General features: G+C 33.7%; 1 protein-coding gene across 1 annotated transcript in view; it reads left to right on the top strand.

Annotated features, from left to right (window-relative positions):
• LOC134710044 (furin-like) overlaps positions 1 to 23,799 on the top strand; it is a 93,435-nt gene that overhangs the window by 55,202 nt on the left and 14,434 nt on the right. The window contains exons 3-7 of the mRNA XM_063570198.1: positions 16,467 to 16,547; positions 17,777 to 17,905; positions 18,956 to 19,023; positions 20,340 to 20,428; positions 21,291 to 21,463. Of these exons, the coding sequence (XP_063426268.1) occupies positions 16,467 to 16,547; positions 17,777 to 17,905; positions 18,956 to 19,023; positions 20,340 to 20,428; positions 21,291 to 21,463 (540 nt within the window). The remainder of the gene's footprint in view (positions 1 to 16,466; positions 16,548 to 17,776; positions 17,906 to 18,955; positions 19,024 to 20,339; positions 20,429 to 21,290; positions 21,464 to 23,799) is intronic.

Below are 23,799 nucleotides of genomic sequence, written 5' to 3'. Positions count from 1 at the left end.
CTGATACCTGTAATAATGTAAGTACACACACTAACAAGACATATATGAGGCATCTGATACCTGTTGTAATGTAAGTACATACACTAACAAGACATATATGAGGCATCTGATACCTGTTATAATGTAAGTACACACACTGTACAAGACATATATGAGGCATCTGATACCTGTTGTAATGTAAGTACATACACTAACAAGACATATATGAGGCATCTGATACCTGTTATAATGTAAGTACACACACTGTACAAGACATATATGAGGCATCTGATACCTGTTATAATGTAAGTACATACACTGTACAAGACATATATGAGGCATCTGATACCTGTAATAATGTAAGTACACACACTAACAAGACATATATGAGGCATCTGATACCTGTAATAATGTAAGTACACACACTGTACAAGACATATATGAGGCATCTGATACCTGTTATAATGTAAGTACATACACTGTACAAGACATATATGAGGCATCTGATACCTGTAATTATGTAAGTACATACACTAACAAGACATATATGAGGCATCTGATACCTGTTATAATGTAAGTACACACACTGTACAAGACATATATGAGGCATCTGATACCTGTTATAATGTAAGTACATACACTAACAAGACATATATGAGGCATCTGATACCTGTTATAATGTAAGTACATACACTGTACAAGACATATATGAGGCATCTGATACCTGTTATAATGTAAGTACATACACTAACAAGACATATATGAGGCATCTGATACCTGTTATAATGTAAGTACATACACTGTACAAGACATATATGAGGCATCTGATACCTGTTATATTGTAAGTACATACACTGTACAAGACATATATGAGGCATCTGATACCTGTTATAATGTAAGTACACACACTGTACAAGACATATATGAGGCATCTGATACCTGTTATATTGTAAGTACACACACTGTACAAGACATATATGAGGCATCTGATACCTGTTATAATGTAAGTACACACACTGTACAAGACATATATGAGGCATCTGATACCTGTTATAATGTAAGTACACACACTAACAAGACATATATGAGGCATCTGATACCTGTTATAATGTAAGTACACACACTGTACAAGACATATATGAGGCATCTGATACCTGTTATAATGTAAGTACATACACTAACAAGACATATATGAGGCATCTGATACCTGTAATATTGTAAGTACATACACTAACAAGACATATATGAGGCATCTGATACCTGTTATAATGTAAGTACACACACTGTACAAGACATATATGAGGCATCTGATACCTGTTATAATGTAAGTACACACACTAACAAGACATATATGAGGCATCTGATACCTGTTATAATGTAAGTACACACACTGTACAAGACATATATGAGGCATCTGATACCTGTTATAATGTAAGTACACACACTAACAAGACATATATGAGGCATCTGATACCTGTTATAATGTAAGTACACACACTGTACAAGACATATATGAGGCATCTGATACCTGTAATAATGTAAGTACATACACTAACAAGACATATATGAGGCATCTGATACCTGTAATATTGTAAGTACACACACTGTACAAGACATATATGAGGCATCTGATACCTGTAATAATGTAAGTACATACACTAACAAGACATATATGAGGCATCTGATACCTGTAATATTGTAAGTACACACACTGTACACGACATATATGAGGCATCTGATACCTGTTATAATGTAAGTACATACACTAACAAGACATATATGAGGCATCTGATACCTGTAATATTGTAAGTACATACACTAACAAGACATATATGAGGCATCTGATACCTGTTATAATGTAAGTACATACACTAACAAGACATATATGAGGCATCTGATACCTGTAATATTGTAAGTACATACACTGTACAAGACATATATGAGGCATCTGATACCTGTTATAATGTAAGTACATACACTAACAAGACATATATGAGGCATCTGATACCTGTAATATTGTAAGTACATACACTAACAAGACATATATGAGGCATCTGATACCTGTTATAATGTAAGTACATACACTAACAAGACATATATGAGGCATCTGATACCTGTAATATTGTAAGTACACACACTAACAAGACATATATGAGGCATCTGATACCTGTAATTATGTAAGTACACACACTGTACAAGACATATATGAGGCATCTGATACCTGTTATAATGTAAGTACATACACTAACAAGACATATATGAGGCATCTGATACCTGTTATAATGTAAGTACACACACTGTACAAGACATATATGAGGCATCTGATACCTGTTATAATGTAAGTACACACACTAACAAGACATATATGAGGCATCTGATACCTGTTGTAATGTAAGTACATACACTAACAAGACATATATGAGGCATCTGATACCTGTTATAATGTAAGTACACACACTGTACAAGACATATATGAGGCATCTGATACCTGTTGTAATGTAAGTACATACACTAACAAGACATATATGAGGCATCTGATACCTGTTATAATGTAAGTACACACACTGTACAAGACATATATGAGGCATCTGATACCTGTTATAATGTAAGTACATACACTGTACAAGACATATATGAGGCATCTGATACCTGTAATAATGTAAGTACACACACTAACAAGACATATATGAGGCATCTGATACCTGTAATAATGTAAGTACACACACTGTACAAGACATATATGAGGCATCTGATACCTGTTATAATGTAAGTACATACACTGTACAAGACATATATGAGGCATCTGATACCTGTAATTATGTAAGTACATACACTAACAAGACATATATGAGGCATCTGATACCTGTTATAATGTAAGTACACACACTGTACAAGACATATATGAGGCATCTGATACCTGTTATATTGTAAGTACATACACTGTACAAGACATATATGAGGCATCTGATACCTGTAATATTGTAAGTACACACACTGTACAAGACATATATGAGGCATCTGATACCTGTTATAATGTAAGTACATACACTAACAAGACATATATGAGGTATCTGATACCTGTTATAATGTAAGTACACACACTGTACAAGACATATATGAGGCATCTGATACCTGTAATTATGTAAGTACACACACTGTACAAGACATATATGAGGCATCTGATACCTGTTATAATGTAAGTACATACACTAACAAGACATATATGAGGCATCTGATACCTGTTATAATGTAAGTACACACACTAACAAGACATATATGAGGCATCTGATACCTGTTATAATGTAAGTACACACACTGTACAAGACATATATGAGGCATCTGATACCTGTTATAATGTAAGTACACACACTAACAAGACATATATGAGGCATCTGATACCTGTTATAATGTAAGTACACACACTGTACAAGACATATATGAGGCATCTGATACCTGTAATAATGTAAGTACATACACTAACAAGACATATATGAGGCATCTGATACCTGTAATATTGTAAGTACACACACTGTACAAGACATATATGAGGCATCTGATACCTGTAATAATGTAAGTACATACACTAACAAGACATATATGAGGCATCTGATACCTGTAATATTGTAAGTACACACACTGTACACGACATATATGAGGCATCTGATACCTGTTATAATGTAAGTACATACACTAACAAGACATATATGAGGCATCTGATACCTGTAATATTGTAAGTACATACACTAACAAGACATATATGAGGCATCTGATACCTGTTATAATGTAAGTACATACACTAACAAGACATATATGAGGCATCTGATACCTGTAATATTGTAAGTACATACACTGTACAAGACATATATGAGGCATCTGATACCTGTTATAATGTAAGTACATACACTAACAAGACATATATGAGGCATCTGATACCTGTAATATTGTAAGTACATACACTAACAAGACATATATGAGGCATCTGATACCTGTTATAATGTAAGTACATACACTAACAAGACATATATGAGGCATCTGATACCTGTAATATTGTAAGTACACACACTAACAAGACATATATGAGGCATCTGATACCTGTAATTATGTAAGTACACACACTGTACAAGACATATATGAGGCATCTGATACCTGTTATAATGTAAGTACATACACTAACAAGACATATATGAGGCATCTGATACCTGTTATAATGTAAGTACACACACTGTACAAGACATATATGAGGCATCTGATACCTGTTATAATGTAAGTACACACACTAACAAGACATATATGAGGCATCTGATACCTGTTGTAATGTAAGTACATACACTAACAAGACATATATGAGGCATCTGATACCTGTAATAATGTAAGTACACACACTAACAAGACATATATGAGGCATCTGATACCTGTTGTAATGTAAGTACATACACTAACAAGACATATATGAGGCATCTGATACCTGTTATAATGTAAGTACACACACTGTACAAGACATATATGAGGCATCTGATACCTGTTGTAATGTAAGTACATACACTAACAAGACATATATGAGGCATCTGATACCTGTTATAATGTAAGTACACACACTGTACAAGACATATATGAGGCATCTGATACCTGTTATAATGTAAGTACATACACTGTACAAGACATATATGAGGCATCTGATACCTGTAATAATGTAAGTACACACACTAACAAGACATATATGAGGCATCTGATACCTGTAATAATGTAAGTACACACACTGTACAAGACATATATGAGGCATCTGATACCTGTTATAATGTAAGTACATACACTGTACAAGACATATATGAGGCATCTGATACCTGTAATTATGTAAGTACATACACTAACAAGACATATATGAGGCATCTGATACCTGTTATAATGTAAGTACACACACTGTACAAGACATATATGAGGCATCTGATACCTGTTATATTGTAAGTACATACACTGTACAAGACATATATGAGGCATCTGATACCTGTAATATTGTAAGTACACACACTGTACAAGACATATATGAGGCATCTGATACCTGTTATAATGTAAGTACATACACTAACAAGACATATATGAGGTATCTGATACCTGTTATAATGTAAGTACACACACTGTACAAGACATATATGAGGCATCTGATACCTGTAATTATGTAAGTACACACACTGTACAAGACATATATGAGGCATCTGATACCTGTTATAATGTAAGTACATACACTAACAAGACATATATGAGGCATCTGATACCTGTTATAATGTAAGTACACACACTGTACAAGACATATATGAGGCATCTGATACCTGTTGTAATGTAAGTACATACACTAACAAGACATATATGAGGCATCTGATACCTGTTATAATGTAAGTACATACACTAACAAGACATATATGAGGCATCTGATACCTGTAATATTGTAAGTACACACACTGTACAAGACATATATGAGGCATCTGATACCTGTTATAATGTAAGTACATACACTAACAAGACATATATGAGGCATCTGATACCTGTTGTAATGTAAGTACACACACTGTACAAGACATATATGAGGCATCTGATACCTGTAATATTGTAAGTACACACACTGTACAAGACATATATGAGGCATCTGATACCTGTTGTAATGTAAGTACATACACTAACAAGACATATATGAGGCATCTGATACCTGTTATAATGTAAGTACACACACTGTACAAGACATATATGAGGCATCTGATACCTGTTATATTGTAAGTACATACACTGTACAAGACATAGATGAGGCATCTGATACCTGTTATAATGTAAGTACACACACTGTACAAGACATATATGAGGCATCTGATACCTGTTATAATGTAAGTACATACACTAACAAGACATATATGAGGCATTTGATTCCTGTTATAATGTAAGTACACACACTGTACAAGACATAGATGAGGCATCTGATACCTGTTATAATGTAAGTACACACACTGTACAAGACATATATGAGGCATCTGATACCTGTTATAATGTAAGTACATACACTAACAAGACATATATGAGGCATTTGATTCCTGTTATAATGTAAGTACACACACTGTACAAGACATATATGAGGCATCTGATACCTGTTATAATGTAAGTACACACACTGTACAAGACATATATGAGGCATCTGATACCTGTTATAATGTAAGTACATACACTAACAAGACATATATGAGGCATCTGATACCTGTTGTAATGTAAGTACATACACTAACAAGACATATATGAGGCATCTGATACCTGTTATATTGTAAGTACACACACTCTACAAGACATATATGAGGCATCTGATACCTGTTATAATGTAAGTACATACACTAACAAGACATATATGAGGCATCTGATACCTGTAATATTGTAAGTACATACACTAACAAGACATATATGAGGCATCTGATACCTGTTATAATGTAAGTACATACACTAACAAGACATATATGAGGCATCTGATACCTGTAATATTGTAAGTACATACACTAACAAGACATATATGAGGCATCTGATACCTGTAATAATGTAAGTACATACACTAACAAGACATATATGAGGCATCTGATACCTGTAATATTGTAAGTACACACACTGTACAAGACATATATGAGGCATCTGATACCTGTAATAATGTAAGTACATACACTAACAAGACATATATGAGGCATCTGATACCTGTAATATTGTAAGTACACACACTGTACACGACATATATGAGGCATCTGATACCTGTTATAATGTAAGTACATACACTAACAAGACATATATGAGGCATCTGATACCTGTAATATTGTAAGTACATACACTAACAAGACATATATGAGGCATCTGATACCTGTTATAATGTAAGTACATACACTAACAAGACATATATGAGGCATCTGATACCTGTAATATTGTAAGTACATACACTGTACAAGACATATATGAGGCATCTGATACCTGTTATAATGTAAGTACATACACTAACAAGACATATATGAGGCATCTGATACCTGTAATATTGTAAGTACATACACTAACAAGACATATATGAGGCATCTGATACCTGTTATAATGTAAGTACATACACTAACAAGACATATATGAGGCATCTGATACCTGTAATATTGTAAGTACACACACTAACAAGACATATATGAGGCATCTGATACCTGTAATTATGTAAGTACACACACTGTACAAGACATATATGAGGCATCTGATACCTGTTATAATGTAAGTACATACACTAACAAGACATATATGAGGCATCTGATACCTGTTATAATGTAAGTACACACACTGTACAAGACATATATGAGGCATCTGATACCTGTTATAATGTAAGTACACACACTAACAAGACATATATGAGGCATCTGATACCTGTTGTAATGTAAGTACATACACTAACAAGACATATATGAGGCATCTGATACCTGTAATAATGTAAGTACACACACTAACAAGACATATATGAGGCATCTGATACCTGTTGTAATGTAAGTACATACACTAACAAGACATATATGAGGCATCTGATACCTGTTATAATGTAAGTACACACACTGTACAAGACATATATGAGGCATCTGATACCTGTTGTAATGTAAGTACATACACTAACAAGACATATATGAGGCATCTGATACCTGTTATAATGTAAGTACACACACTGTACAAGACATATATGAGGCATCTGATACCTGTTATAATGTAAGTACATACACTGTACAAGACATATATGAGGCATCTGATACCTGTAATAATGTAAGTACACACACTAACAAGACATATATGAGGCATCTGATACCTGTAATAATGTAAGTACACACACTGTACAAGACATATATGAGGCATCTGATACCTGTTATAATGTAAGTACATACACTGTACAAGACATATATGAGGCATCTGATACCTGTAATTATGTAAGTACATACACTAACAAGACATATATGAGGCATCTGATACCTGTTATAATGTAAGTACACACACTGTACAAGACATATATGAGGCATCTGATACCTGTTATATTGTAAGTACATACACTGTACAAGACATATATGAGGCATCTGATACCTGTAATATTGTAAGTACACACACTGTACAAGACATATATGAGGCATCTGATACCTGTTATAATGTAAGTACATACACTAACAAGACATATATGAGGTATCTGATACCTGTTATAATGTAAGTACACACACTGTACAAGACATATATGAGGCATCTGATACCTGTAATTATGTAAGTACACACACTGTACAAGACATATATGAGGCATCTGATACCTGTTATAATGTAAGTACATACACTAACAAGACATATATGAGGCATCTGATACCTGTTATAATGTAAGTACACACACTGTACAAGACATATATGAGGCATCTGATACCTGTTGTAATGTAAGTACATACACTAACAAGACATATATGAGGCATCTGATACCTGTTATAATGTAAGTACATACACTAACAAGACATATATGAGGCATCTGATACCTGTAATATTGTAAGTACACACACTGTACAAGACATATATGAGGCATCTGATACCTGTTATAATGTAAGTACATACACTAACAAGACATATATGAGGCATCTGATACCTGTTGTAATGTAAGTACACACACTGTACAAGACATATATGAGGCATCTGATACCTGTAATATTGTAAGTACACACACTGTACAAGACATATATGAGGCATCTGATACCTGTTGTAATGTAAGTACATACACTAACAAGACATATATGAGGCATCTGATACCTGTTATAATGTAAGTACACACACTGTACAAGACATATATGAGGCATCTGATACCTGTTATATTGTAAGTACATACACTGTACAAGACATAGATGAGGCATCTGATACCTGTTATAATGTAAGTACACACACTGTACAAGACATATATGAGGCATCTGATACCTGTTATAATGTAAGTACATACACTAACAAGACATATATGAGGCATTTGATTCCTGTTATAATGTAAGTACACACACTGTACAAGACATATATGAGGCATCTGATACCTGTTATAATGTAAGTACACACACTGTACAAGACATATATGAGGCATCTGATACCTGTTATAATGTAAGTACATACACTAACAAGACATATATGAGGCATCTGATACCTGTTGTAATGTAAGTACATACACTAACAAGACATATATGAGGCATCTGATACCTGTTATATTGTAAGTAAACACACTCTACAAGACATATATGAGGCATCTGATACCTGTTATAATGTAAGTACATACACTAACAAGACATATATGAGGCATCTGATACCTGTAATATTGTAAGTACATACACTAACAAGACATATATGAGGCATCTGATACCTGTTATAATGTAAGTACATACACTAACAAGACATATATGAGGCATCTGATACCTGTAATATTGTAAGTACATACACTAACAAGACATATATGAGGCATCTGATACCTGTTATAATGTAAGTACATACACTAACAAGACATATATGAGGCATCTGATACCTGTTATAATGTAAGTACACACACTGTACAAGACATATATGAGGCATCTGATACCTGTTATAATGTAAGTACACACACTGTACAAGACATATATGAGGCATCTGATACCTGTTATAATGTAAGTACATACACTAACAAGACATATATGAGGCATCTGATACCTGTAATATTGTAAGTACATACACTGTACAAGACATATATGAGGCATCTGATACCTGTAATATTGTAAGTACACACACTGTACAAGACATATATGAGGCATCTGATACCTGTTATAATGTAAGTACATACACTAACAAGACATATATGAGGCATCTGATACCTGTAATATTGTAAGTACACACACTGTACAAGACATATATGAGGCATCTGATACCTGTAATATTGTAAGTACACACACTGTACAAGACATATATGAGGCATCTGATACCTGTTATATTGTAAGTACACACACTGTACAAGACATATATGAGGCATCTGATACCTGTTATAATGTAAGTACACACAGTGTACAAGACATATATGAGGCATCTGATACCTGTAATTATGTAAGTACATACACTGTACAAGACATATATGAGGCATCTGATACCTGTTATAATGTAAGTACACACACTGTACAAGACATATATAAGGCATCTGATACCTGTAATTATGTAAGTACACACACTGTACAAGACATATATGAGGCATCTGATACCTGTTATAATGTAAGTACATACACTAACAAGACATATATGAGGCATCTGATACCTGTAATATTGTAAGTACACACACTGTACAAGACATATATGAGGCATCTGATACCTGTTATAATGTAAGTACACACACTAACAAGACATATATGAGGCATCTGATACCTGTTATAATGTAAGTACACACACTGTACAAGACATATATGAGGCATCTGATACCTGTAATATTGTAAGTACACACACTAACAAGACATATATGAGGCATCTGATACCTGTTGTATTGTAAGTACACACACTGTACAAGACATATATGAGGCATCTGATACCTGTAATTATGTAAGTACATACACTAACAAGACATATATGAGGCATCTGATACCTGTTATATTGTAAGTACACACACTGTACAAGACATATATGAGGCATCTGATACCTGTTATATTGTAAGTACACACACTGTACAAGACATATATGAGGCATCTGATACCTGTTATAATGTAAGTACATACACTAACAAGACATATATGAGGCATCTGATACCTGTTATAATGTAAGTACACACACTGTACAAGACATATATGAGGCATCTGATACCTGTTATATTGTAAGTACACACACTGTACAAGACATATATGAGGCATCTGATACCTGTTATATTGTAAGTACACACACTGTACAAGACATATATGAGGCATCTGATACCTGTTATAATGTAAGTACATACACTAACAAGACATATATGAGGCATCTGATACCTGTTATAATGTAAGTACACACACTGTACAAGACATATATGAGGCATCTGATACCTGTTATATTGTAAGTACACACACTGTACAAGACATATATGAGGCATCTGATTCCTGTTGTAATGTAAGTACACACACTGTACAAGACATATATGAGGCATCTGATACCTGTTATAATATAAGTACACACACTGTACAAGACATATATGAGGCATCTGATACCTGTAATAATGTAAGTACACACACTGTACAAGACATATATGAGGCATCTGATACCTGTTATATTGTAAGTACACACACTGTACAAGACATATATGAGGCATCTGATACCTGTTATAATGTAAGTACACACACTGTACAAGACATATATGAGGCATCTGATACCTGTAATATTGTAAGTACATACACTGTACAAGACATATATGAGGCATCTGATACCTGTAATTATGTAAGTACATACACTGAACAAGACATATATGAGGCATCTGATACCTGTTGTAATGTAAGTACACACACTGTATAAGACATATATGAGGCATCTGATACCTGTAATTATGTAAGTACACACATTGTACAAGACATATATGAGGCATCTGATACCTGTAAGTATGTAAGTACACACACTGTACAAGACATATATGAGGCATCTGATACCTGTAATATTGTAAGTACACACACTGTACAAGACATATATGAGGCATCTGATACCTGTTATATTGTAAGTACATACACTGTACAAGACATATATGAGGCATCTGATACCTGTTGTAATGTAAGTACACACACTGTACAAGACATATATGAGGCATCTGATACCTGTAATTATGTAAGTACACACATTGTACAAGACATATATGAGGCATCTGATACCTGTAATTATGTAAGTACACACACTGTACAAGACATATATGAGGCATCTGATACCTGTAATATTGTAAGTACACACACTGTACAAGACATATATGAGGCATCTGATACCTGTTGTAATGTAAGTACACACACTGTACAAGACATATATGAGGCATCTGATACCTGTTATAATGTAAGTACACACACTGTACAAGACATATATGAGGCATCTGATACCTGTTATAATGTAAGTACACACACTGTACAAGACATATATGAGGCATCTGATACCTGTTATATTGTAAGTACACACACTGTACAAGACATATATGAGGCATCTGATACCTGTTATAATGTAAGTACACACACTGTACAAGACATATATGAGGCATATGATACCTGTAATATTGTAAGTACACACACTGTACAAGACATATATGAGGCATCTGATACCTGTTATAATGTAAGTACATACACTAACAAGACATATATGAGGCATCTGATACCTGTAATTATGTAAGTACACACACTGTACAAGACATATATGAGGCATCTGATACCTGTAATTATGTAAGTACACACACTGTACAAGACATATATGAGGCATCTGATACCTGGTATAATGTAAGTACACACACTGTACAAGACATTTACCCAAACGAACTTACTTTAACTAAATCTAACATAAACAGCAGCAGTTGTCCTTTTCTAGATTTAGACATTTCAATTTCAAACGGGAAACTTCACACTAAAATTTACGACAAAAGAGACGATTTTTCATTTCCTATTGTTAATTTTCCTTTTTTAGACGGCGATGTGCCTTTGGCTCCATCATACGGTGTTTATATATCGCAACTCGTTCGGTTTGCCCGTGTGTGTTCTGATGTCATAGATTTTAACGAACGTAATCAATGCATCACTGGTAAATTGTTGTGTCAGGGATTTCGATACCATAAATTACTTAAAACTTTTACTAAATTCTTTCATAGATACAAAGATTTGATTAGTAAATTTGGCTATACCTGTAGAAAGCTTATTAAAAATGGTATTTCTCATCCTAAATTTTATGGTAATATTGTACTTAAAGCGAGGAAATCACTATGTGATCCTTGTAAACTCATCGAACCTTTGAACAAACTTATAAGTAAGGGTTATCGTACCAATATTGTAATTAGATCTCTGAATATAGTTCATATTGGCACTAATATTGATTTTGTAATTAGCAAATTAAAACATAACTAAATTTCATTATCTTTTGAGGCGAGATGTATAGGGGACACAGCCACGTTAACTTTTATTTCTATAGAAGTCGCTCTTCACTATACTACTACCTGTCGATACATTTATTTTTGGCATTGCACAAGTCATGTCTTCTTTGACTATTAATGACGTTAAAATACTAAATCCCTGTGATGTGTTTTAGTCGATTTTAGTCTCTGATGCATGATTTTTTACTATTAATTGGTTTTGGCTTTTAACTAGCTGTCAGTAACTGCGAGTACTCTCAAATCGTATTTTCTTGTTAATTCGACCTGTTGATACTGTTTATAATGCTTTTTTGTCATTTTTTATTTATATGGATCTTGGCTGTTTACCAGCTTTGATTATTTGTAATATCTTCAATTTTTCACTTATTCTTACAACATTTGTATAAACTTCAAGATTATAAAAACCGGTTTTTTTCTAAAGTGAACATTGATTGGTTAAATATTTCTCAGTGTGTTTGAATTTAATTGATAGCCTTTTGGTCATGACTGTTTGTCTCTAATATTTAATTAACTGTGCATTTGTATTCAGATATCGCAGATCAAATTTATTCGTTCTTTGTGTAATCATACGTTTTTTGATTGAGTTAAGTCTGCTAATTGATATTTTATCGTATGTTTTTATATGTTGTGATGTTATGCTATTGTTTCAGAAAAAGGGAGAAGGTTTGGGCCCATTAAAACGTTTAATCCCGCTGCAAATGTTTGCACCTGTCCTAAGTCAGGAATCTGATGTACAGTAGTTGTCGTTTGTTTATGTAATATATACGTGTTTCTCGTTTCTCGTTTTGTTTATATAGATTAGACCGTTGGTTTTCCCGTTTGAATGGTTTTACACTAGTAATTTTGGGGCCCTTTATAGCTTGTTGTTCGGTGTGAGCCAAGGCTCCGTGTTGAAGGCCGTACTTTAACCTATAATGGTTTAATTTTTAAATTGTTATTTGAATGGAGAGTTGTCTCATTGGCACTCACACCACATCTTCCTATATCTATATATGAGGCATCTGATACCTGTAATATTGTAAGTACACACACTGTACAAGACATATATGAGGCATCTGATACCTGTAATATTGTAAGTACATACACTAACAAGACATATATGAGGCATCTGATACCTGTTATAATGTAAGTACACACACTGTACAAGACATATATGAGGCATCTGATACCTGTTATATTGTAAGTACACACACTGTACAAGACATATATGAGGCATCTGATACCTGTTATAATGTAAGTACACACACTGTACAAGACATATATGAGGCATCTGATACCTGTTATATTGTAATTACACACACTGTACAAGACATATATGAGGCATCTGATACCTGTTATATTGTAAGTACACACACTGTACAAGACATATATGAGGCATCTGATACCTGTAATATTGTAAGTACACACACTGTACAAGACATATATGAGGCATCTGATACCTGTTATAATGTAAGTACACACACTAACAAGACATATATGAGGCATCTGATACCTGTTATAATGTAAGTACACACACTGTACAAGACATATATGAGGCATCTGATACCTGTTATATTGTAAGTACACACACTGTACAAGACATATATGAGGCATCTGATACCTATTATAATGTAAGTACACACACTGTACAAGACATATATGAGGCATCTGATACCTGTTATAATGTAAGTACACACACTGTACAAGACATATATGAGGCATCTGATACCTGTAATAATGTAAGTACACACACTGTACAAGACATATATGAGGCATCTGATACCTGTAATATTGTAAGTGCATACACTGTACAAGACATATATGAGGCATCTGATACCTGTTATAATGTAAGTACACACACTGTACAAGACATATATGAGGCATCTGATACCTGTAATTATGTAAGTACACACACTGTACAAGACATATATGTTAAATGTGAGGCAAATGATACCCGAGGGACATTGGAACTAAAATGTCATACTTAAACTCATAACGACATACATGTAACTAGAAAGAAAAAGATAAACAATATCAAGTCAGTATTATTGGTGTTCCATTACATTAACATATAAAATAGAAACTAAAAACTTATTCGCATTACAATCCGTTATCAAATTAAATTTGAATCCCCTTTCGTACGCCAATTAATGATTATTTTCGCGTAGATCAAAGATATGGACGTTCAATAATTTGTCGTCACAATTTCTCTTCAAAACAAGTTAACTTACAATAAGAACGATTGTTGAATTTTCTAGAATCATGATCGGGAATCGTAATCAGCTGTAATTGATTACATTTTACAATGTTATCCATGTAATCAGTAATCATGCAATTTCTGATTACAAATAGTCTAGATGTACTCGATTAGTGTGAAAAATAAATGTAATCATGACTAATTTTAGATTACTTGAATAATTATTAAATACCTTATTAAATGACTCGTGTCATCAGGAATAATACATTTCAATTGGAAATGAAGGTTGATTTCAGAATGACGCGATATTGCTGTTAGCTAATTAAAAACATATTATAAGGAAACATTAACGTAATGTAAATATCAATACTTATAAAACTTGTCATATTCCGCTAAGTTCAACAATACAGTTGCAATGACATAACTCTTGATGTAATAACCCAACTTAATGAGGTTTAGCTACCAGTAATTTAATAAGTAGAGAACTCAGAACAAAGACGTTCCTATAATGGAGAAATACTATATCTGAATAAATGTATGGAGGCAGATTTAAAATAAACATTTAAAATGGGCTTATATAACTTATTTTTACAATTCTGGTTATCTGCATCCTGTTAAAACAAGTATTATGTTTAAAGTTATCACGTTGTATGTTAACAAACTTTTTGCATTTTTTAAAATGCTTGCGTCATTACGTGTAAAAGATAGTTTCTAATATTAACCGTGTCATTTCGAAAACTTTATTTTGTTAACTGGTCCTTGCACGACAAAATGCTCCCTGTTTTTTATTTCTTTAAAAGAACAGACGTGGAATCGAGATTAATAGCGGTATGACGACGAATCATGGGCAATTAATTTTATTCTTGGTCCTTCCTTTACATTTCAGGGTAAACGCCTGTTATTTTTCTTATATTGCTTTTACGAATAATTCAGGCCATAGCTTTACTCGTTTTAATTAATTTACATTTGTCATTTTGGGGCCATTTATAACTATCTATGCGGTATGGATTTTGCTCATTGCTGAAGGCCATGTGATAACCTATCCTCTGTCGTTTGGTCTCCGTTTGAGAGTTGTCTTATCGACAGTCATTCCACATCTTTTTATTTTTTATATTTTTTCAAAAGTATAGGAGGTATTGAAAGACGTTACATGTATCAGTTGCTATTGGACATGTTATGAATTCTCCAATTTTATTGTTACAGTTCATAACGTTTGAACAAGAAATAGCATACAGAAGAGTACCAAAGACAACCGACACTCAATGGTCGAATCTCTGGCATTTAGTAAGTATAACATGTTTTACGTTCTAATATAAAATATCAAACCAATCATCAGGAGTAATTTCTACCGTGTGACAAGTACTGTGTTGGTTTCCCCCTTAGGTTTACAAAACAAATTCAACATCAAACAGAAAAGAAAAGATAAACTACCACAAAAGACTTAACAATATGTCGAGAATGAATGTCATAGCCAAAAAAAACTAGCATAAAAGCAGATCTTTTTAAAAAGCATTAAAAAAATAACGAACTCCAATGTCAATTCTAAAACGGGAAGTGCATGAAGGTCAACAAAGTAAAACGTTAGAACATTTTAACCAATGGGTCATACGGAAAACAGTTGTCTTAATACTGACTTGGTACAGACTTGTATTTTTTGTTCTGGAAAAAAATGGGAGATAAATAAACTTGAAAATGGAAATGGGGAATATGTCAGAAAGACAACAATCAAACCAAAGAGCAGACAACAACCAAAGCCTACCAATGGGTCTTCAACGAAGTGAGAAATGCCGCATCCGCAGGCGATCCTCAGCTGACCGCTAAATAAACCTGTGTAGTAGTTCAGTGAAAATGGACGTCATGATAATAAACTCCACAACTTATATATATATAAATGAACTAAAATTTTAAAAATACTTACAAGAATAACAAAGACCAGACACTCCTGACTTGGGACAGGCGCAAACATACGGAGGGGTTAAATATGTTTTGTTTGATCTCAACCCTCCCTCAGTACCCTAGCCAATGAAGAAGAAATAAACACATCGCAATACGCACAGACAAACTCAGTAAAAACCTTGTTTTATTTATATATAAACCTACCTCTTGTAAGAAAGTTGTTTATAGTTTCTTAATATTGTCTGAAAACGAGGACAGAACTGTTTATACTGTGAACGAAAAAGGGGAGCAGATAAAATTACACCAGTCTATATTTTAAAAATAAAAGTCATGACATTCCTAATATCCGTAAATCAATGTTTACTTAGAAAGACAATATTTTATGAGTATAAAAAACGACATGAACTCCTGAAAAGGAAAGCAGTTCCCGCACAACTGGTGGCATTTAATTGTTCTTGATGGATGGTTAGAAACTATTTAATTGAACACCTTAATATACGATATGCAAATGCACACATATTCAGAGAATAATAAGAAAATGAAATGAACATTTTGACATATTTTAAACTTCCAAAGAGTTACGTTTTATATATAAATGTTTTGATTTATTTTCTTAGAATGGCAATATTTTACCTTCAATGAAAGTAAGTGAGGCATGGGGACTTGGATACAATGGTAGTGGTATAATCATTGGTATTGTGGACGATGGTTTACAGACAGATCATTCAGATTTGGATGCAAACGTAGTAAGGCATATATTTGTTCTCATCGTTAAAATACATATTTGAATCTTAGAACTAAACGTGTTAGTTTTGTTTATGTAGAAGGCCACACTCCTTTCGACAAAGCGCATCTTCTGCTGCTTTCTAACTTATTCCCTCATTTCCAAATGGCAAGCCAAACATTTCGGTCGGTAACCTCGTAAGGGAAAAACACGAGTCAGCATATAGTATTAGTAAATTTGAATTTTCAATAAATTGTGGCGAAGAATATGAAATATTATGAACAGTAATCGTACAAAAGATTTTCATAAACAGGACATCATCATTTCTTTTTTTTTAGTACATACACGTTTTTGTTTTGTAGAATTTTGTGCTGGGTTATCAAAAAGACGTACGGGTATAGTTAATGAAACATATTAAAGTTGTGTCAACTTAATCCCTCACTTTTCAATCCTTTATCAAATGCTAATCTTGTTGTGATATGCATGAACTACTTGCCATTGGACATTATCTATCCAACAATGTTCTAACAACATTTAAAAAAACAGTGTTCCTTATTTAATGGATAAGGGATATTAACCAAACGCACATACGACATGTTAACAAACAGAACTCAAAGCAAGATAACACAACATTCAACAACACAAAAAAAATAATTGAGCACTTAAGTTATACCACAACATTAAAATGCAAGGTTGGAAATAGAATATTAAATTGTTTACTGTTGTCTTTAAACACACAACAATATCGGTAGAAATGTGTTGCTGAACAAAACTACTGCTCCTTATCTATACGTTCGTAGAGTTTCGTCTAACGACCCGTAAGCTGTCGAGAATCCTCTGATGTTATTTTAATTGCCGTTGGAATGTGGCAAAACATTTTATTTTATATTATGATAATCTACCTATCTAAGCAGAAATTGATAGACACGTGGCGAGAGAACATGGTGAACTAAGTTTATAAAACATTTATGAAATGTTCCAAAAACTGCATGAACATTATAATGTCTAGAATTTCAAATCACTCTAAGGATAACGAATTCCAATTAAAGGTTAAACATGTTTTATTTTGTAGGACACAACAATTGATAAAGATGTTTACGACGACGACAATGATCCGTCGCCTTCATCAGCAAGGGACAGGTAAAGTCTTTTATCAAAAGAGAAAGAACAAATATAACAGCGGACACCTTTTTCGAATTCTGTTGTTTCAATTTTATCTACATAAATTCATAGATTTGTGTTAATTTTTGTAGACTACCTTTTATGAAGTCATTTCCTTTGTCTTTGTTTGTCCTTCTTGCCATGATGATCATATGCATGTGACTGTTCGAGTAAAATTCAGAACTATAACGATGGAAGTACAGGATAAAGACGTGAACATTGAAGGTCCCCTTGTGGTCCTTAGTCATGAACAAATATCAAATGTATAGTATTTGCGATCTAGAATAGATCTCGCTGTGAAAAACTATAGACAAGTTTATTTAAGAATTGAATGCTTCTTTATGTAAATTCATTGGGGTGTAAAAGCGTTGACCGAAGTACATTTTGTATGAAGCGCGGAATTCATTCTAAAAATGTGCGCACGGTCAACGCTTTTACAACCCTATGAAGTTACAAAAAGAAGCATTCAATACTTATAATTACATTTTTTTAAGTTATGATCATGAAAACACGAGTTTTATAACGTTTTTATTCAATTCACCTGTGCACTTTACTGTGGGACCACGTGTTATCATGAATGAAAAGTTTTATTGACTGATGCAATTGCTTGAGGAATAACATGTGATGTGCAGTTAGCCAATCAGAATAAAGTATTATAATGAAACATACAAAAGGGAGAAGGTTTGGATCCATTAAAACGTTTAATCCCGCTGCAAATGTTTGCACCTGTCCTAAGTCAGGAATCTCATGTACAGCAGTTGTCGTTTGTTTATGTAATATATACGTGTTTCTCGTTTTGTTTATATAGATTAGACCGTTGGTTTTCGCGTTTGAATGGTTTTACACTAGTAATTTTGGGGCCCTTTATAGCTTGTTGTTCGGTTTGAGCCAAGGCTCCGTGTTGAAGGCCGTACTTTAACCTATAATGGTTTACTTTTTAAATTATTATTTGGATGGAGAGTTGTCTCATTTGCACTCACACCACATCTTCCTATATCTATCTAATGTAATTATTAAGAAAACGAAGAATGATTGATCTTGCAACAACAAATGATATTTATGACAGAAAGCAACCAATGATAAAAATTGGATAACACGTAAATTACACCAATAAAATAACCATTACCTGTTACTATAAATTATATCATGTATATTGTGCCGTTATACAGTTATGTTATTTTGATGTTGTTTGTGAGAAGCCTTGTTTTTAGTATTCACAATCAACATATTTAGAGTACCGACATTAAACCCAGTCCTGCGTCCGTACACTTTTGATAATTAATTGTTTTTTTTAGTCATGGTACCAATGTAGGAGGACTTGTGGCTGCAGAGATAAACAATGGCGACTGTACAGTTGGTGTTGCACATCAAGCAACATTAGTAGGTAATTCATTATGAATAGTCAGAATAATGCATGGTCTGTAAAAGTACGTCTGATTATTTAAAACAATCGGCATCACGATAAAATAACTGTATGACCTAGTTAAATCTGATATCCTACATAATACCAACTAGTTTGTGTTTAACTTCATATTTTCAGGAAAAGGGGGTCTTGAAATTAAGAAATAAATAAGGGGTGGGGGAGGATGGGGTTATTAGATTCCAGAAATAAATAACTGACACTGGTAATTTAAAGCTGAAAAAAGTCTTTCACAAGCAATGAATTAGAAGATTATTACACATGTTACATGTATTATCAACAAATTTGACCAATAAGCCAGTTTACATGTTACACAAGTCAATCCAGCCACGCGTAATATGTAAATGTATAGATTAATTCTTAAAGTAAAATCTATCACGTGAAGAAAAAAAAATCAACGACGTCGTTAGTATTTTTCAACATTTCATACCTATTGCAATGCAATCATACCCAGAAATTAGTTTTACGAATTGTTCTGCGTTTATTTATTGACGAAGTCATATATTAATTTTTTGCTTTCAAAATTTCTAAAAAATATCTTTTTTATGAGAAAGATTTAAAACAGTTTTCAGACAATACATATCAAAGTAAGATGATAGTAAAACAAACCATAACATGACATGCCAAATTATCTTATAGTAGTTACACGAAACATCTTGGTATACATGCATCTTCTTAACTTGTAATCTAAAACTTTACAATTAAAGTATATCCTCCATGCCATGATAATACAGCAGCATAGTTACATTCAGTTTGAAACAGACATTAGAAAACACAAAATTGTACTAACCTACTGTATTTTTTTTGGTATTTTGTTCACTTTCAGGAATACGAATACTTGGGCCTGGTAAAGTAACAGATTCACAGGAAGCTGAAGCATTAGGATGGCAATTATCTGACATCGATATTTACTCCAATAGCTGGGGACCAACTGATGGTTACGGGTTTGAGGAGCCGGGATCAATAACGAAAACTGCTCTTCAAAATGGCGTTACTAACGTACGTTATTACTAATGTACGTGTGCTGGGTAAATGAATCGACCTGCATCATGTAATGCGTTCGTTTAAGTCAGTTCCCGCGTTCTTTGTAAGCATTCGTGTGGTACGGAATTACTTAAATGTGGTCCATGTGTTCGTAATTTTTTCGAATCTATTAATGAAAATTGATGTCACAGAACTAGCAGATGAAGTGTATTCCCTTAACTTACATCTAAAAAAGAGGCGACATACACCAGAGGGAATTCAAACTCGGAAGTTGAAAAAAAAACAACTGACAACGCCATTATAGCTAAAATAGTGAAAAGACCAACAGGCAAACAATAGTATACACAACACTGCATAAGAAACTAAAGGCTGAGTAACACATATATTAACTATACCCTTAGGCTAGCCGTCAAATTATATCGTATATTGTAGTATGTAATGCCCGCGTCACACTGTCCCGATTTTTACGCCGATGGCAACAAGATTATGGACATTTTCAAAATCGGGACTGATCGTATCCAGATCGGGCTATTCGTAGTGTCATCTTTAACCATCGTAGAACCATCGGCCACTTTTTCTAGCCTTCGGGGACAACTTCGGGAAGCGTTCTAAATTTTTTAACATGTTAAAAAATTCCCGAAGGTGCGTCCGATGTTGAGGGTTCGTATTGAGTTCGTATCACCATCCTCACCATCGTAATGTCACCTAGAATGCACCTTTGAACATCGTATTGCATTCGTGTTTCCATCGTTTCCATCAGGCAGTTTTGACATGACGATGTCTACACGAATGAATCACGAAGCTACCCGAAGGTCTTACGATGGCAACACGACTTCGTGAAGACCTCGTAATCCCGTCGTGTTGCCATCGAATAAAAGTACGAAGGTGACAAGATGAAACTACGACGGCAATAAATCCAGCTAAATGTAAGACATGTAAGTTAGTGTTCGAGCTTAAACACATTTAAAGTGCCATGCGCGATATGCACTGGTCAGTCTAATACGACAGTTAAGAAAGACGTTCACAAAACATGGAGCTCATATCATTGAATTCTATGAAAACAAGAAAGGTGACAGCGTTGTTTCTATTTATTCAAATGGAACAAGAACAAGCAGCTATTACAGGCTTTGAATTTACTTTTACAAGTAAAATATTATTTTTTTGTCGATTTTTCATATCAAGATATCAAGTAACATAATGAAAATCAAAAACACGCCTCGTACACCAACACAACAGGTACATTTATATAGGGAAACCAACTTTTTCTTCATTATTGTGTTTTTTTATGTTTCGACTGAGCTGTTGTTTACTCCACAACCATTTTGTTTTCTATAGGTCATATTTTGCCGCATTTGTTACTTTCGCCACATCCATCCTTTTGTCTATCGTATTATTATGATATTCTCCTGGTGATTATTCAGACTAGTGCACACATTTTACAGTTCAAACAAGGCAATGTCGAGCGTGGCACATCCTGTTATGTAACATATTGGGGACAAATATGGACACTATATTTGTGTATGACACATGCAGAAAATTGTAAATTGAATATGCATATTTGATACATAAACTATTTTTTTTTTTAAATCAACCAAAACATTCAGTAACTGGAAATACCTTTAACATTGTCTTTAAAACCAGCAGTTAAAAAAATGAGCAACCAATTTCCTGTGTATTATGCTATTTCAAGGGAAAAAAACAAGTCCATCAGCATGACCTTGACCTTCGGCCTTGAAAGTAAATAATGTCATATCATTACAAGGAGGAACAATATACAAAATGTGGTTAAAATCTTTTAGCGCATATTGGTTTTAGAGTGTCCACAAGGGTGATATTGCCTTGTATTACAACTGCCACTGTGACCTTGACCTTTGAACTTTACAGTCAATAGCGCTTAAGATATTCTTAACGAGTGACACCATACCAAGTTTTGAGCATTTTGGTTCTAGAGTGTCCATACAATTTTATCTACACGTAACTTACATGTAGTAAGCGAGGGTATAATAAACTTAGGCCGTGTTCACACCAAACGCCGTGTAGAGTAAACATGTTTACAATTAGTTTAGTGTAGTGTACACTGGTTTCACATTACATTTGTTCACATCTATACACCTTGTTTAGCTACCTGTACATAAGATTTGTTCCCACTTGTAAACTATATGTCATTTAAAGGTTCATTACGTAGAACTGAATTCAAAGTTTTTTGACAATTTTTCTAGTGGTAAGGGAACAACCATTTGACTTCAAAAGAGGGTGGGGTGGGAATAGAAATATTCCGATCCCAAATTTGATAAAAAAATATATGGTCAAACAGATGATAAAAAAATTATTCTGAATCAAGAGTTTCCCCA

This window comes from Mytilus trossulus, chromosome 3 (assembly GCF_036588685.1).
Source record: "Mytilus trossulus isolate FHL-02 chromosome 3, PNRI_Mtr1.1.1.hap1, whole genome shotgun sequence".
In the NCBI taxonomy this organism is placed as follows: domain Eukaryota; kingdom Metazoa; phylum Mollusca; class Bivalvia; order Mytilida; family Mytilidae; genus Mytilus; species Mytilus trossulus.
The sequence above is the reverse complement of the archived record's forward strand: the minus strand, read 5'-3'. Positions and strand labels throughout refer to the sequence as shown.